We start from the raw sequence: 18,974 nt of genomic DNA on the forward strand, positions 1-18,974 counted from the left end.
TATTATTCCGCTACAACCAATGTAAGGTTTTCTTTAACCCTTATGTGTTTATTTCATTGTTTTAGAGAATTCATATTTTGGATGTTAATGCAACATACTTGTTAGTAAATCTAGATCATTGTAAAATATTCCCAACAGATCAAACGCCGGAGTTACAGAAATTTGCCATCAAAGTATTGGGTCTTACTTGCTCGGCATTGGGATGCGAGCAGAATTGGAGTACTTTCAATCAAATTCATAAAAAAAAAAAAAAGAAATCGGTTGACTACCTTAAGAATGCATTCATTGGCATACATAATGTTCAACAAAAGATTGAAACACAGATTTTTGAAGATGAATTCAGCAACTCAATCAAATGAAGATGATCCTTTGTTGATCGATGAGTTGCCATCTGATGATGAATGGCTTGTTAGTGAAAGTGAAGATGAAAATGGGACAAGGTCAAGGTATAAGGATACTCAACTTGGAGAACTGGAATTGACTCATTCCACTAACAATTCAAACCAGTCAGAAAGTAGTTCAAAAGGGGGTTCGTAAACTCTAATTCTTGTTTTAATTTACACATTACATTATGTTAATCAATTATTGATTATTAGTTTGTAATTATTTTTTCTTAGGAAAACGAAAGCGCTTGGTAGAGGTTGATGAGATGAATGGGAGGATATTCATGATCACAATGGGGGTGGTAGTAGTGACGATGATGATGGTGATGATGATGAGGGCAACAATTTCTCAAGCAATGATGAGTTTGGTGATTTCTAAATCATCAAGTCATTATTGCTGAATTTGTTCTAGGATAATAGAATATGATTCTAGTTCTAGAAATAAAAATATATTTATTTACATTTGAGTTTTATTAGATATTTGATGCTATGTTATTGTTTTATGAGACATTTTATGATATGTTTGGTATTTTATAAGACATTACTTATCTTTGGTATTTTTAGTTACTCTAAAATATTATTTTGATTAAATAATTGAGGCTTACGCCTCAATGCGCCTTGAGGCTTATGCCTCGCCTCACAAAAAAAAAATGCCATGAGGCTTAAATCTTCAATTTTAAACATTGAAGTATCTAACTACTTTTTGTTGGTGAGCTTATAGCTTTAAGTTTTCTAGATCTCTTTGTTCTTTAAGTTCGTCTAGTGATTCTATCAGAGATTGTGGTTGTTCTCGTGATCTTAGTATAATAATCTGTGGGATGGAGGCTCTAGTTCTACTAGCAACATTGTAACACCCTAACTAGCATAGGCGTATTACGTGATTTTTAAACATACTGTGCAGCTCGTTGCTAATCAACAATGTTTATGGAAAACGTGATTAATTAAAATTTTTGTTTTTTTTATTAAACTTATAAAATATTTATACAAAATATTCCGGATCCCGATTACAAAACCATTTACAAAAGTTTACTGTCTATACAAAATACTTGTCGCCTAGCGACTAATTACAAAAATAGCCTTGCTGTCCCGATGATCGTACGCTCCAGGCCTAACCGCCCCGACATGTACAATCTACACCGGCTCGCACTCACGGTCCATCAGCCTTAGCCTTGCCCTTACCTACACATAAACATAGCACTGTGAGTCGACAGACTCAGTAAGAAAAGCATAATAATAATCATACATAAATCCCGAGTCATGATCAGACGCCCATACCCCTGACCATAACCCTAACTGCCGTGTCCAACACGATACTGAGTCCTGAACGTTCATAGGGACGGTACTATTGACAAGTAACAGCCTATACTCGGTCGAACTGGTCATACTCCAGCTGCTAGTCATACTCTAGCCTGTACCGATGTGTTACAGTATCAGCCTATACTCGGTCGAACTGGTCATACTCCAACTGCTAGTCAGACTCTAGCCTGTACCGATGTGATACGTCAAATAGTACGGAACCACCAACCTAAGTAGCAGCCTATACTCGGCACACTGGTCATACTCCAGCTGCTAGTCATACTCTAGCCTGTGTCGATGTGATACAGTGTCAGCCTATACTCGGTCGAACTGGTCATACTCCAGCTGCTAGTCATACTCTAGCCTGTACCGATGTGACACAGTCGGATGGTTCGAAGCCAACATACATATCTAATGTAATCTAACAGGCTTCCTAACATGCACGCTAAACATGTAATCTATATATGCATACTGTTATACTAATCTTACCTCAATTCTGAATTCAGGTGTGCCGGTCAACCTGACTGGAACGAACTGCGCGGCGGATTACAGGCTCCTAAACCATAACAATCACAACACTATAAGTGATACGCTAAATCACTTCCCGGGGACTTAAACTAGGAACTAAAAGTTTCCCTATTGATAAAAAGCATGGCAATACCCCAAATAACATAAAAACGAGGAAATCTAGGGTTCCTGAAAATTCCCCAACTGGTAGACCGGTTCTGTAACCGGAATTCCGGTTCTGGAAATTTTCAAAACCCATCTGGAATTCCGAATGCACAACCGGAATTCCGGTTCCTCGTAGGAATTTTTCAAAAATTCACACATAGCTCAAATCCAAACCAAACAATACCAAAACTTCCAGAGCTGTTCTAAATACCCTATAGCACAAAACCAAAGCACTAAAACAGCCCAGAATTCATAGAATCAAAAAGTGCCATGTGAGCTCCAAGCTTTGAGTTTCAAACTCAAACTTGGTTAAAGCTTACCTACAAGCATCAAACCTAGATTAGAACTACATAATCATGCATAAAAACACTGCAGAAAACAAACTTTAACTCATGCAACAACTACAGCCACCAATTTCCAATTTTCTCTTTGAAAACTAAACTTTTGCATAGAAAATTCATAACTTTAAACAATACCATTAATCATGCATTACTAGTAGCTCAATTAACCTCAAATTATCATGCTTTAACTTCAGAAACAACATCAAAAATCCAGTAGCAAGAACAACCTAAACTAAGCATGCATTACACCATTTTTCATCAAAATTCAGGAAAACAAAGAAGACAAGAGTAAGAACAATACCTAAAGCTTGAGTTGCACACAAAATTAGCTTGAAAAACCAAAGAAAATCCCAAGTTCTTGCTGCTTCAAAGGGCCGAACAAGAGAGAAGAAAAGAGAGAGCTTTTTTGAGAAATTTCTATTTTTTTCTAAGTTTGAAAAGAAAATGAAATTAAATGCCACTTAACCCATTTTACTTCAGCCAAAATAATAACTTAATAAACATATAATTTCCACATTTAACATCCACTAAAGGACAAATTAAAAATGGGGCAAAATGACCAAATTGCCCCTCCATACTAAAATAACATAAATAACACTAAAGGGGTATTTTGGGAAATTCTAAATTCCCAGCCATTCCCGACATTCCCAATGTCTAATAAACCGTCCCAATCTACTAACATACTAAGTTGTGATTTTACTGAGCCAAACACCGAGTTCCATGTTACCGGGCACCGGAAATGCAAAATTATGAAAACTACCAAATGACATAAAATGCATTTCAGAATTCAATAATAACAGTATAAATAATTATTTAAATAGCTATAAATAATTTTCATAATTAAACATGATTAACTGCTAATTTCCAAATTAAACTAAGCGGTCTTTACAAACATTTTTTCATAGCCATAGGCTAAAGCAAAATGAGTTTTCTTGATAGCCATCTGTTCAGTGGTCTTATACGACCAAAGCACTTCAGGTAATTCTTCAGGCCAATTACCCTTAGATTCTTCAAGAAGTTTTTTCACAGTGTCCTTGATTGTTTTTTTTATTACTTTGACCTGACCATTTGTCTGAGAGTGTACGACTGTTGAGAAGCTTTTTACAATTCCACGTGTTGTGCAAAAATTAGTGAACATTTGGTTGTTAAACTATTTTTCATTGTCTAAAACAATTTTTGAGGAAGTCTGTACCGACATATGATGTTCTTCACCACAAAATCTAAAACTTTCTTGAAAGTTATGATGGCTAATGGCTCAACTTCCGTCCACTATGTAAAATAGTCAATTGCTACAACTGCGTATTGTACCCCACCTTTTTCCTTAGGGAGTTGTCCTATCAAATCTATTCCCCATATATCAATGACCATGGACTTTGAATTTAGATCAATTTGTTGGGTAGAGCCCTAGGCAGTGTAAAAAATCTTTGGCACTTGTCACATTTCTTCACCCTAGGCTTTTGAATCTTCAATCATGGTCGGCCAAAATATCCTTGTCGAAGAATTTCTTGGGCAAAATTACCCCCCAGTGTGGTTGCCATAGAACCCCTCATTAACTTCAGTAAGGATTCGTGCAACTTCCTCTTTTGTAACACACCTCAACAAGGGTAGAGAGAAACCTCGTCTGTACATTACTCTGTCCTCATGGTACAAAATACTAAAAGATAATGAGTTGGAAATGAGTTATCAAAGTCTAAACTTCCATTCCGGAATTCTCAAAGTCAGCCTGGGCGCAAGGCTAAGGACCCCTCCTAAGTCGACTTTGCTATGACTCATGACTACTCAACTCTGAGATGTCATCTTTCTTGCCACATGTCAAACATTGATGTCCATGTCATCATAGATACTTTTGGTGTAAACAAAGTGTTAATTTTAGAACTGAAAAAATTGTACACAAATTTAGATTAGATCTAAATTATACTTTTACTAGTGAATTAACAGTGCTAAAGGATAAAAAAAAGTAATTAGAATGGTAAAACAGTAATTTGACTAAAACTAATTATGAACGAAAACAAGGAGGGTTAATCACTGCAATTGATTAAATAAATGGGCACTGCAATAAAACTCACTAAATATAATTCTATAATTACTAAGAGTTCAATTCTATATTTATAGTGGTATAATCGTGGAATTAATAAACAGGATTATTTGGTTGGTGAGATTCAATAAATAATCTAATTTTTTAGAATTTAGAATTATAGATCTATGGTCCCCAGATCACTACCTTAAAAAACTGTAAAGGGTATTGACACAGTCCCCATGCCCGGCCAGACCCCATGAAAGCCACCTATGGCTGGCCAGGCTTCAAACAAAGCCTCCTTGGCCGGCCAGCATGTACATGGATCAAAACACGTGATTTTTCAAGAACTCAAACATGTTCTTTGTGTTCTTCGTGACTCAAAGAGCCAAGAATCACAACAAAGGTCATATTCAGTTCTTTTTCATCCATAAATCACACATTATTTATCCTAAGGCTATCATGCCGATCAAAATACCGAATGGACTACAATCTAACTTAAGAATTGAAGCATGATCAAAACAAGAAACAATGTTCATGCATTCATGGAAAAATCAATCAAATTAAGTGAAAGAGAGAAAATAGAAAGCTTACTCGCAACAAGATTCCAATGAAGACGGAGATGGGAAGCCTGGATCGTTGAAATAACACAAAAATCCCAAGGAGATTGAAGCCTAGAGGTTTGGCCACCTAGAGAGGAGGAGCTTTTTCAAGAGCCAAATTCTAGTGAGAGAAAGTAAAAGTGAAATTGAAAAATGGATTTCTCCCCAAAACTCACTTATATAGTACACGTGGGCCCCCCTTTTTCCCACTTACTTCACCAACTTATCATAAAGGCACATAAAAGAGTTATTTCTCTATTGCAATGATATCAAACAGTCAAGACTAAATGCTTCAACACACACACCACTTTTTATTCAGGAAAGGTAACTACAGTCCCAACAACACCGATTAGGGGTGTTCGCGGTGCGGGTGGTGCAGTTTTTGACTATTTTTTCAAACCAACCCGCACATGAAGTTTTTCAAATTTTCCAAACCGCACCCGCACCGCAAAATTAAAAACCCGCAAAAACCGCACCGCAAAAAATAATACAGTGCAGTGCGGTTTTTGTGGTTTATGCGGTTTGGACTATCACTAAATAATTAAACTATCACAAATACAACAAACTTTGAGCAAAACTTGTCAAAATACCATAAGACTTGAAAATAAATATGAAAAAAATAATAAGTGTCTACAATACAATAATTAGTAGACTTTAAGTTTTTTTTTTTTTTTTGAAAGAATAGTAGACTTTAAGTTGAATATTCACATATTTGACCTAAATAAATATAAAAATTAGTATTTATATAATATGCGGTGTGGTGCGGTTTGAACCGCATATTAACAATTCAAAACCGCAAACTGCACCGCACTGCGCGGCTTAGAAAAAATTCAAACCGCGACTGCACCGCAAAGAATTTCAAAGCGCATTATTTTTGCGGTGCGGGCGGTTTGAGCGATTTGGGCGGTTTGATGAACAACCCCTAACACCGATATTGCTGGTAAAGTCCCTATCCGTATAGACGTCTACACGGGGGCTTGCGGGCAAATGTTATCCTAATTTTTGTCCTCATGACATGACATACTTACGTGGACGGAACCGGTGCCACGTGATAGTACAACTCACTAAAAGGAAGGCTAAGTCAACATTCAAGCCAACGAAGACCCCGACACTCAAACGGAGATCAAGTGACAGACTACCTCACTCTCAAGAGCTGGCCAGCTACCCCTAGCCGACCCCATGGCCGGCCAGGCTAAGGACAACATCATGGTCGGCCAGTCTGGCCAGCACCAAGTCCTAGCCGACCAAGGATTGCTCAATAGGTCTCACACGACACTCCTACATGTGGGCATCATAAATGGGCTGCAAATTGGACCCCAAAAGCCCAACAGACAGGCTAAATAATATCTAGAATCTAAAGATATTTTGGTTTTTTGTAAATATCTAGTTAGCTATCCTATTTTCAAGGGATTTAAATTGTGAACTTAGGATTTAAGCTTCCCATATAAAGGCTTTAACCTCTAGCTGAAAACCTAAATTGGTTACAATTTTTAAAAGTTGTAATTTTGCGGTCCATAATATAGCTAGGTGAGCTTTTGCTTAGAATATTTCAAGTACCGTAGAACTATCCTCTATACCAGACTATATTTTTTGTAATGACTGAAATCTAACTTGTTTTATTTATATAAAAACGCTTTATTTTCAACAACACAAAAAAAAAAAAAAAAAAAAAAAAAAAACTTTACGACTCTGAATTTTCCCTACATTTACATCAGTCAGATTTAAAACCATGTATGTTTATTATTCTTAATATTTTGAAACTGATTAAGTTAGTTGGAACTTTGCAACAGATATTTGAAATAAGGAAATAATATGTAAATCCAACACGACATAGCACAGAATAACAGAGATGAATTAAAACTATACATATATTGTAATAATGAGACTATTGGACAGCTCACAAAATTTTATATTTACAACTATACACACTAGAATTGACAGGAAAAAGGGGAAATGGAATTTTCCCATCTTTCTCCCTATTCAAAAGTTTACTTTCCCCATAACAGTGTAGCCAGCATGCAAGTGCAATTTTGAAAAACTTGAAGCAATGTACTGACTCCTCAATCAGGAAACAGACATTAACAACTACTACTTCTCCCTCCTGTTTACATTGCAGCGACAAACAACAAGGCGTTCGTGCAATAAAAAAGTGAAAGAATGCTATCACTAACAATTAGCAAAACCCTCCTCCTTTACCTGAGTAAATATGAAATGAAGTCTCCAAACATCTTGATACATCAATGATCAACCAACAAAACGTGTTGCCATGAAATAGACAATTCTAACTCCATATTGAAGGAACCCGGAACTGTACAGCCATTGCGTCGCTTAAAAACTTCACAAGGTCTTCTCTTTCTACTTCCTTCTCCCTTTTGATCTCCAAATGGCGTACCTAGGGGAGAAATTCCATCAGTTTGTTTTTCAATGTTGTGCATGAGCTGTTCATGAATTTGATAAACAAATAGTCCTCAAAAAATACAACACTTGGAGAGTCAACAACAAACAGAACTGGAATTCAACAGTGTGATGGTTTCTTAACACAATATTGTATTGGGTGAGATGAATTTAATGCTTGTGTCTTTTTTTTTTCTTTCCAAATTATGAAAAAAAACCATTCAATTTACATTACATAATTAGCATTTTCTCAAATTAATTGATCAAATTTTCAATCATAAGAAGCTTCATAGTGTTACTATTTATGGTATCAGACCATCCAAAACAATAAATAGTAACAATGAAAAAGAAAAACCTGATAATAAAGCATAACAAAAAATATATATTAAAGAAACTATTTTGCAATCAACAAGAAATAGATCTAATACCATTGAACTATTTGCAGTTACTTTTCACTAAAATACAAGAACTGTATTATTCTTCCAAAACTAACAAATACAAATCATGCAAGTGAAGACAAGCAGTCCAAAAACTATATGGAAACCGCAAGCAGCCTACCAATCTCTTAAGAAATCATCAAAACAAAAGAATTTTGAAACATCTTTTAGCCAATGCAACCCATAATTTGATAGTTTCTACAATATTTTCAAAAGTTACATCTCCTTTCTATCCCAATAGCCCACACATATTCCATAATCCTATTTATTCAGGTCAAACAAGAAATACCACTGAGTGAACATGCCTTCCAGGGAACATACATACACTAATGAACTTACAACAATTTCAACCAACCCATTAACTAGCACAAATAAATTTACAAGTTCAACCAACCCGTTATTGAACTAAACAAAAATTAACTAAATTGAGACAGCAATTACCTTAACAGAACCTTTATGAGACCCACCAGTGTCTCTTATGATAACAAGACATTTTATATCATGCTCACTTGCATATTCATATTGTTCTGTAAGGCTTGGATCTGGTTTTGGAACAAACTCAGCCTACAAAACAATGATCACCAGTTAGCATGCAAGAACTTATTGTAACTATGTCCAAAGGTATATTCCATTTCAAACCTTAAAATTCTCCTCCCAAAGCTCAGCAACTAATTGCATGCGTTCTTCCAAAAGACCTCCACCTCCTCTTGAGCAAACAAGAATATCAATGCTATCTTCATTTCTGCAACAGACAGAATATGAAACAATGGTAAAAGGACAATAAAGCCTCAAGGATTCAGTGGCAACTTGAGGAATGAAGTGATAAGGATAAGTTAATGCATATACCTGATAGGTTTCAGATCTACAGGAGAATGTTGAATTATAGTCTCCAAGGCAAGGCTGGTGCCTACAGCTCCAGGAGCATTTGATTTCTGCTGTCAAGAAAGAAAGGAGTTACAGAAATATTACTTTGAGAAAAGGACAGCTACAATGCTTTTTAAATAAATAAAAAAACAAAATTTTAAAAATGAATTATGAGAAAAACAGGAACTAGAAACAACTTCATGATATAATTGATATACAATAATGATGACGCTCAATTTTTCAAAGCACTTTAATTGCTGATAACAAAGGAACAATTAAGCTGCATGACAGCAAATGGAATTATGACAGTGACATGTTTAGATAAGAAAATACACAGGAAAAAATTTCCAAAACAAAATCCAGCTTAATGCAAGTAGAAAATAGTGATTCGAATTGTGTGTTGATTTCATAGAATAATACATATTTATATACAGAGTTAGGAGACTAAATATCTACTAAATATCTAACTCTCTTACAGCTAATATACACCTAATATCTAACACTCCCCCTCAAGCTGGAGCATAGATGTTAATCATGCCCAGCTTGTTACAAAGATAATCAACCCGCACCCCATTCAAAGCCTTTGTAAAAATATCTCCTAGTTGTTCTCCGGTCTTCACATATCCTGTGGAGATCAGACCTTGTTGAATTTTCTCACGAACAAAATGACAATCAATCTCAATGTGCTTAGTTCGCTCGTGGAATACGGGATTCGAGGCAATATGAAGAGCAGCTTGATTATCACACCATAATTTTGCTGGAATAGAAGTCTTAAACCCAAATTCAGTCAAAAGCTGATAAATCCATATTACCTCACACACGATCGGGCCATAGCTCTATATTCGATTCAAAGATCGGATCTAGATACAACATTTTGTTTCTTACTCTTCCAAGAGACCATTGCCCCCAACAAATACACAATATCCCGAAGTGGATCGTCTATCTACCTTGGAGCACCTTGATACGCATCGAAAAACACTCAATCTGGTATGTCCATGATCCTTGTAAACTATACCTCGTCCTGGTGCTCCTTTTAAATAACATAAAATTTGTTCTAATGCTGCCCAATGATGAATTGTTGGAGAAGACATGAACTGACTGATAACACTAACCGGGAATGCAATATCTGGACGAGTCACAGTTAAATAATTCAACTTTCCAACTAACCTGCGATATTTCTCAGGATCTTCAAATGGTTTCCCATCACGTGTAAGATGCACAGCTGGATTCATTGGAGCATTGCAGGGTTTTGATCCCAATTTCCCTGTCTCAGTTAGCAAATCAAGTACATACTTTCTTTGAGACAGAAAAATACCTTGTTTACTCCGAGTAACTTCAATCCCCAAGAAATACTTGAGCTCCCCTAAATCTTTCGTGTTAAACTGGGTGTGAATGAAAGACTTAAGGGATGAGATGCCTTCAGTATCACTTCCAGTAATAACGATGTCATCAACATACACCACTAACAAAATGATACCAACAGTTGATCTTTTATAAAACACGGAATGATCGACTTACTTTTCAACAAACCAAACTTCTCAACGACGACTAAATTTACCAAACCAAGCACGAGGGCTTTGTTTCAATCCATATAAAGATTTGCGAAGATGACAAACTCGCCTAACTCCCCGAGCAACAAACCCGGGAGGTTGCTCCATATATACTTCTTCCTCAAGATCTCCATGAAGAAAAGCATTTTTAATATCAAGTGATGCAAAGGCCAATGATGAGTAGCCATGGAAATGAACGATCGAACGAGATGTGAGTTTAGCAACGGGAGAAAAAGTATCACAATAGTCCACTCCATAGGTTTGAGCATAACCCTTGGCAACAAGACGGGCCTTTAAGCGAGCAACTGTGCCGTCTGGATTGAATATAACCGTGAACACCCATTTACACCCGATGGCTTCGTTTTCCGGAAGGTAAATCAACCAAGACCCAAGTACCATTCGCAACCAAAGCATTCATCTCTTCTATCATTGCAGCAAGCCAACCAGGATGAGACATCACTTCTCGAACAGTTTTAGGAATAGTGATAGAATCAAGAGAAGCAATAAAAGAACAAGAAGAAGATGAGAGATGATTATAAGACACAAAAGAAGTAATAGGAAAAGTACATTGGCGTTTACCTTTACGTAGTGCAATGGGAAGATCATCTGAGATTTCCGGATCTGATGACGAAGATGCAGGTGCAGGACATGAAACAGGAGGTGGAGGAGGGGGGCGCCGAGGGAGTGGTGGAGGTGGTGGAGGTGGTGGAGGTGGTGGAGGTGTAGACACTCATGGGGGTGACGACCGAAGGCGGTGAAGGAACTGTGAGACCCGCCAGGAACATGTAGCGCATAGGATGTGACGGAATAAACCAACAAATCATCATCCTCCCCCTGACTAGTAGAAGTAGTGGAAGATGAAAAATAAGGTGTATTTTCTACAAAATTAACATCAATAGAAACAAGATATTTGTTGTGATCAGGACAATAACACCTATACCCTTTCTGAAGACGAGAATAACCAAGAAAGATACACTTTAGTGTCTTAGGGTCTAATTTGGGTGACAGATGGACGGACATCGCGAGCAAAACAAACACTACCAAACACTCGCGGAGCAACTGGAAATAATGACTTATGAGGAAAAAGAATTTTAAATGGAATTGCACCATTAAGAACAGAGGATGGCATGCGATTAATAAGAAAGCATGCCGTGGAAACTGCATCGGCCCAAAAAGGTTTAGGGACTTTCATTTGAAACAAGAGAGCACGGGCAAGCTTCAAGAAGATGTCTGTTTTTACGTTCTGCAACACCATTCTGAGGTGCCGTATCAACACAAGAAGTTTCATGAAGCATGCCATTAGAGGTCATATAAGATTGAAATTGAGCAGACATGTACTCTTTGGCATTATCACTTCTCAAAGTACGAATAGATACATTAAATTGAGTTTGAATCTCAAAGACAAAAAGCACGAATATAGAAAACAACTCGAACGATTTTTCATTAAATATAACCAAGTTACACGAGAATAATCATCCACAAAAGTAACAAAATACCCGAATCCCGAAAGTTGAGACAAAATAGGAGAAGGACCCCAAACATCAGAATGAACTAACTCAAAAGGAACACTAGCACGTTTATTGACACGTGGACTCAAACTAACACGATGATGTTTGGCAAACTGACATGACTCACAATCTAACGAAGATAAACTACTATATTGGGGACACGGTTCTTGAGCAAAGGAAGGGATGGATGACCTAAACGACAATGAGCCTCAAAAGCGGAAGCAACACTCGAACAAGCAATAGAGGTTGGCGGAAGTGGGTCAAGAATACAAAGCCACTGATTCATGTCCTTACCAATAATCTTCTTTCGTCACAAGATCCTGAAACAAACAATGATCAGGAAAGAATGAGATGCAACAATTTAGATTACGAGTGAGTTGACTAACAGAAAGCAAATTAAAGGACAAATCAGGTAAATGTAAGACTGATGACAAAGATAGCATAGGTGTAGGAGCGATAGTGCCGGATCCAAGAACGAAGTGTCGTTGACCCATCGGTAAGGTGACAACGAAGTGGGACTATGAGATCGAAAAGTGGAAAAGAGACGGAATTACTGTCATATGATCGTAGCACGGAATCAATGACCCATTTCGAGGATTTGGAAAGAAGGCATGCATTAGAGTTACTCGATTCGGCAATCACAAGGAAGAAGATGAAGACTTAAGTGTTTCCCGATACCTTGAGAACTTGGCAAATTCATCGCGAAATAAGGACCGATTTGTCGTATGCATCACTAGTGCTTGCAATATTGGCGAGTGTTGTTGTCGATTCTTAAATTGTAACTTCCTACACTCAAACTTGGTGTGGCACAGTTTCTTACAATAATTGCACATGATGCTCCCGAATTTGGTGTGCGATTATCGGGTCCTTGTGAATTACCTCCTTTAAATCCACTTGAGTAGAGTTTCTTTCCGGCGTAATTATTACGACTCACCAAGGCGCTATTCGGAGAGGAGTTGAAGAGGTAGTCTCTGTGCGAAGAACACGAGTAAACACATCTTGTAAAGAGGAGACATCGAACCCGCAGAGAACTTGTGACTTTGCGAGTCAAATTCGGATGAGAGTCCCGAGAAGAAAACTCATAATAGCCATCTGTTCTCGTTGGCGCTGTTGAACTTTTACATCAGGACTAAACGGTAATAGCACATTAAGTTCTTCATATGTTTTCTTGAAAGTCATAAAATAATTCATAAGAGACTTATCTTGTTTCTCCGCGCGATAAAAAGCTTTGCAAACATCATATATGCGAGATATGTTGTCTTTGCCAGAATACAAAAACTCCAAGTAACCCATTAGTTCTTTAACCAATTCACAATGATTAATCAAACTAATTACCTCATTATCGATAGAATTTCGAATTTGAAGGAACAAGCGAGCATCCTCACGGAGCCATATTTTCCTTGAATCGTTTGTTTCTTCAGGAGGATCGTCAGTCAAGTGATCATCTTTGTCAATACTCCTCAAATACAGTCGAATCGTCTTACTCCATTCCAAATAATTCGAACCAATCAACTTATGATCCGTGATTTTAGACATCACGGGAACAACATCAGAAACAACAACTGATTTTGAATCTAATCTTATCTCTGCCATAATCTCAAAAACAAACACAAAGGACAGAGAAAAAGAACACCAAGGAATGAACACCCAAACACGAAGAAGACAAACAAACACCGAATTACAACCTAGAACAGATGCGAGTGGGCTTAGAAGAACCCAGTGAAGAATCGGCAACGATGCATCGCCGTCGAAGGCGCCGTCACACGCGCCTCCACGGCACGGCGCGTGAGCCCCACGCCGCGAAGCTTGTGCGGCGCGTGAGCCCCACGCGCGAGGAATCCCGGCCGGACTTCGGGGTTCGTAGATCGGCCACTGGCGGTCCCATGTGGGCGGTGAGAAAAGATGTTCACTCCAAATAGGATTTTCGAAAACAACCCTAAACTCAAACCCTAATTTTTTTTTTTTTTTTTTTTTTTGAACCCTAATTTCGAATTTCGAATTTTGAATCACAATGCTCTGATACCATGTAGAAAATAGTGATTCGAATTGTGTGTTGATTTCATAGAATAATACATATTTATATACAGAGTTAGGAGACTAAATATCTACTAAATATCTACTAAATATCTAACTCTCTTACAGCTAATATACACCTAATATCTAACAGCAATAAAGCTCCCTCTTTACATGTAGTCAAAGAAAATAAAAAGGTGATCTCTTAAAATTCTTAGAAGATGAAACTGTTCATGAATCCAAATTTAAGCCACTCTTGAAGAAAAACAATCTTTACATGTATCCAATTACTTTAAACATAATCATTTACATATTTAAAGCAGTTACAAAATGCAAAAACAAATTACCAACAGATTCGTTGTCCTTCTACACAGCATATATCAAGATGGAAACAAAACACCACATTATATCTCATTCAGATTTTGGAGACGAGAGATTTTTTTTCTTGCCATTTCAGAATATTAAAAAAATATGCCAATGAATTTGGAAACCAGAACTTACATATTCTTGATTCCACATCTGATGCATCAAATAGTCATAACGACCCCCAATAGCAAGCAATACACCATCAATAAGTGACCCAGAATTGTTTTCCTTCATCAGGTATACCTGTGCAAACAGTTCAAAATCGACCTTAAACTGAATCACCAAATGAATTTTTATTCTCACACTTATCATTAAATGAATTTTTTATTTTTACAATTCATGGTAAGAAATGGTTTATTGGCAACTCATATATTGCCTTCCTTTAACCATGAAGACAAGCCGTTTTTGCAACTTTCAGAAAAGTTTCAGGCAGGTCTCTCATTATACTGGATATTATTCATTTCCTTTTGTGCATTACTGCAATGCTAATCCCATCTATATGCCAACAACATAGTGAAAATGCTATCTGTAAAGTCACATGAAAGATACTTTCCACCGGAAATCAATTAATATGACCTCAAGCATTAAAAGCGGACTAGTGATGCCACTTAGTTCTATGTCATACAACGATTCTCCACATAATGTGGTGAAAACATGAAAAAATACTCTCTGCAGGACACCAATCAATAAATGACCTTATGATTAAAATTCAAGACTTGTCATGCAACTTAATTCTGATACCACTCATCCACACAAACTTAAACTCTGAACTTAATGTTCTTATAGCAAGTTTTATTTCTCTCTTTATTTTGTTCGTAAAAAAACAGCAAACTGCATTCCCTTACAAATAAATAGAGTACTAATAAAGAGGACCATATACCTAACGTCACTAGCCCTTGCATCAGCACAGGATTTAGAAAATAGCTACAGCTTTTTCTTTTGCAAAAATATATATAATATATATTTGTAAAAAGATGGGCAGGATCACAGACCTGACCCATTCTTGCATCTCAAAATATCTATTAGACAATTGGAAAAGAGAAAAGGTTTATTGAATGAAAACAAATCTAAATACCTGAAAGAACAAATCCCTGTGGTAAATTTCAGTTGGCGACATTAGCAGATCTATATAAACATGGGAGTCTATCCTCCACAATCTCAAGTAGCTAGTGAGATCTGAAAGCTCATCGAGTGCCTTGCGTGTAGCCTTGTCTATACAGATAATTTAAAAAAGAATAAACATATAGAAAGACAAAAAAAAAAACTTATAGCATATACCATATAAGGTTAATAGTCAATAATATCAACCTATTTCCATGCCTTGATTGATATTGGGAGTCCCTTTTTTGAGCTTTATACACTTACCAAGAAATAAAGCCCCTTATATGAAAGGAGGGTTTTGTTGTCAGGGTTTTCATTTAAGGAATACATAAAAGAAAACAAAATGACTTATTAGGAACTTGACGTCTTATTTTTGAAAATTAGAGACTATTTGTGCTCTCTTCTCTCTCCTCTTTCTGAGAGATGTATCCATGCATGTTAGGAGCGGCCATGGCCCTTCTGGCCGTAGTAGGCACCAAAACCCTACTGGTTTTGGGAAGAAAAAGGGTCATTATCCCACTGGTTTTGGCTTGCAAAAACAACTTAGATCCTTTTGTGACCAGCGGAACCAAAGATACTGGAGTTTTTGAACCATTCATAAGGTGTTCATGCTCACCTTAACGAATGACGGGTGCTCTGTTAGAATTTGCGAAAGAATTCGCCTTTCGAGATATGAAATAGCTGTAACAGTAGACGCAGCAGCGTGTTTAATCGAGGTTTTAGAAGAACTGCAGAGAAGGAAGGAGAAACAGAGGGTGAATTTCAAGAGAGCATTCGAAACAACTCGAGTACCTGCTTCTTGGAGAGTTTCCACAATAGTAGGGAGTGCTCATCACTAAGTTTATAGTCTTTTTACTTGTGTTTTGACTATATTTTTATGTTTTGTTTACCACGGTTTTCCTCTGCCATAAGTGAGGATATTAGTACATAACGGGGGAAGACCAGTCTAAGGCAAGTGGTCTCTTTCTCTTTTTCAAAAAAAAAAAAAAATGAAAATTTATGAAAACAGAACATTTACAAAAGTAGGACTATAGTATCCAAATAATTAACAAAACTCACAGAAACAACTAGAACGGCTACTTCAACACTAAGTGTTCTAGTTAAGAACAGTAAAAATTAGCAAATCCTTAACCTCATTATTATTATGAAAAGTTAGGAACTTAGCCAACTCCCACAAAGAGCCGAAATCAATTTGCTCTTAAAAATTGTCATTCTTCTTCAAGCAAATCACCAACTCCCAGCATATTGGTATTATTATTACCACACAATTACATAGGAGAATAGTACTGGTAATTAGGACAAAGGAAGAATTAACAAAAAGCTCTTTTAGAGGGCCCTCTCCTCTCTTCTATTGATGGTGCAAGTATTCAAAGAAAAGAAAAAAGGCCCATCATTGGTTCAAAAGCTCATCTTTAACAATATACAAGTCACTGTTCAAAGCATCAACAAGTGTAGTGGAGAGCCCCTTATATAGTAGTCCCCAGGGCATTGGTGTAGTAGTAAGGGTCCTTGTGTCATGTCCGACATAGGCAGACTTCTGATAGGAATTTACTGCTGCCAATGCTCTGGGATATTCAAGAGACATGGAAGAGAATGGAGCTAGGATGTAATGGTTAGATCTGATTGTGTTAGGCCTTAGAATTAGTAAGGTGAGCTAGAATATACTAAATAAACAGGATATTTGAGTCATTGTTTTGAGGGTGGGTTTGTGAGTGAGAATAGGTTCTATATATTGGTAAGTAAGGGAAGAATTGAGGTATGCAATGTATTATGTATTGAGTAGTCACTCTTTGCATCAAAAGGGCCTAAGGGCTCCCATAGCTTGTAATTGACTTTTCTCGTCTTAAACAATATAATTCATTTCCTACTGTTTGGCTACTGATTTATTGTGTTCTTGAGTTTGGAGTATCAGGGCCTTATCATTTGAAAGAGTGACTACTCAATACATTGCATACCTAAATTCTTCCCTTACATATATATAGAGCCTCTTCTCACTCACAAACCCACCCTCAAAACAATTACTCAAATACCTTTTTTATTTAGTATATTCTAGCTCATCATACTAATCTTAGGGCCTAAGAGATTGTTACTATTAGGTGATAAATTGGTGAAAGTGATAGAGCAATAGGTGTAAATGGCAGAGTTGGTGATTTTATTGATACTAGTGCAGCAATGTTTAAAATAATTGGGAAATGAAACCTATTTTTCATGAGAAATTCAATGACAGGGAGGTGCTGCAGTTGATTGAGTAACTGTCATATTGTGGATAGTAGGAATTTCTAACTCAATAGGTGTAAATGGCTGGGGGACAATTTAAAGGCTTTTACTTGTAAATGTCATTAACAATTTAGTTCTAAGGGATTCCTAAGGTCAACATATTCTAGAAAAGTGTAGTACATTCAAAGGTAAAACAAAAGCCTTTGTACAGCTACTATTGTGGAATCAATTCATTGTACATGACACGCTGAAGAGAAGCATGCCTGCACAATTTTTGCCTACCAGGTAGTGTGTATTATGTAGAAATAAAATAAAACAGCAGACCACTTGTTTTTGCAATATTCCTTTTCACAAAATATAAGGGTGAGATTATTACAAAATTTCATTTGCAATGGGTTCTGCTACATTTTTGTTTTGAAGTTGTTGGGATTTCTGATTTTAGGAAGCAAGAAGAGACAGATACCATGACACACAACAGTCATGGAAGGTTGCTAGGCTCTTTGACTGGAGTAATGTAGAAAGATATCGGAAGATGTAGATGAATTGGTGGAGATTATATGGGATAAATTAATAGTGATCCTAGATACTCTTTTCGCTCACTATTAGTGAACACAATGATATGGTAATGTTTTCAACCACACAATTCATTAAGAGTAGGACCGTGTCACTTATCATAGGTGGTTAATAATAATGACACATCATTGTGTGCACAAATTGTGTGTAGAAAGAGTCTCAATCATTAACCAACATTGTACTAGCTTTTTATTATTATGTTTTCTTTTACCCGAAGAGGGGAGATTCAAACGTGAGATCTCTTCTTAGTGGACAACTATTATTGCTATTATTATTTGAAACTAGGCTCCCCGGTCTGACCCTACAATGATTGGGGAGCAGGAATCTAAAAAAATTGCTATATAAATACCTAGGAGAGACTCGAATCTCATACATTGAGGCACAAACCACATGCCTCGCGTCATATGATGTTAAGGACTTCAAAAGAAAATTGTTTTCTGATTCGGTTAGGGTTTTATTCTTTTTTTCAAAAAAGAGAAAGAGGCCACTTGTTTTAGACTGACCTCCCCTCATTATAAATTGAAAGCCTCACTTGTGACAGAAAAAAACCGTGGTTACAAGAACCTTAGCAGAGTTTGCTACAACAAAAATTAGCCACAAAATAATTATCATACTTTCCTTGACCCTAATTTAGTGTGTTTCC

At 36.7% G+C, this 18,974-nt stretch overlaps 1 protein-coding gene across 14 annotated transcripts in view; it reads right to left on the reverse strand.

Annotated features, from left to right (window-relative positions):
- Positions 1-7,158: 7,158 nt before the first annotated feature.
- Positions 7,159-18,974, reverse strand: part of LOC115722713 (eIF-2-alpha kinase GCN2) — a 37,652-nt gene continuing 25,836 nt past the window's right edge. For 6 of the 14 annotated variants that reach the window (XM_061103578.1, XM_030651994.2, XM_061103576.1 and 3 more), the window contains 6 exons: positions 15,516-15,652; positions 14,576-14,683; positions 8,986-9,074; positions 8,779-8,881; positions 8,581-8,703; positions 7,159-7,700 (listed from right to left, as the gene is read on the reverse strand). In XM_061103578.1, the coding sequence (XP_060959561.1) occupies positions 7,590-7,700; positions 8,581-8,703; positions 8,779-8,881; positions 8,986-9,074; positions 14,576-14,683; positions 15,516-15,652 (671 nt within the window). In that variant the 3' untranslated portion in view covers positions 7,159-7,589. Of the gene's footprint in view, positions 7,701-8,580; positions 8,704-8,778; positions 8,882-8,985; positions 9,075-14,575; positions 14,684-15,515; positions 15,653-15,737; positions 16,270-18,974 lie in introns of those variants that run through there. The other 8 variants (XM_061103577.1, XM_030651995.2, XR_004012832.2 and 5 more) reach the window with 7 other exon arrangements.

Source organism: Cannabis sativa, chromosome 9 (assembly GCF_029168945.1).
Source record: "Cannabis sativa cultivar Pink pepper isolate KNU-18-1 chromosome 9, ASM2916894v1, whole genome shotgun sequence".
Lineage (NCBI taxonomy): Eukaryota > Viridiplantae > Streptophyta > Magnoliopsida > Rosales > Cannabaceae > Cannabis > Cannabis sativa.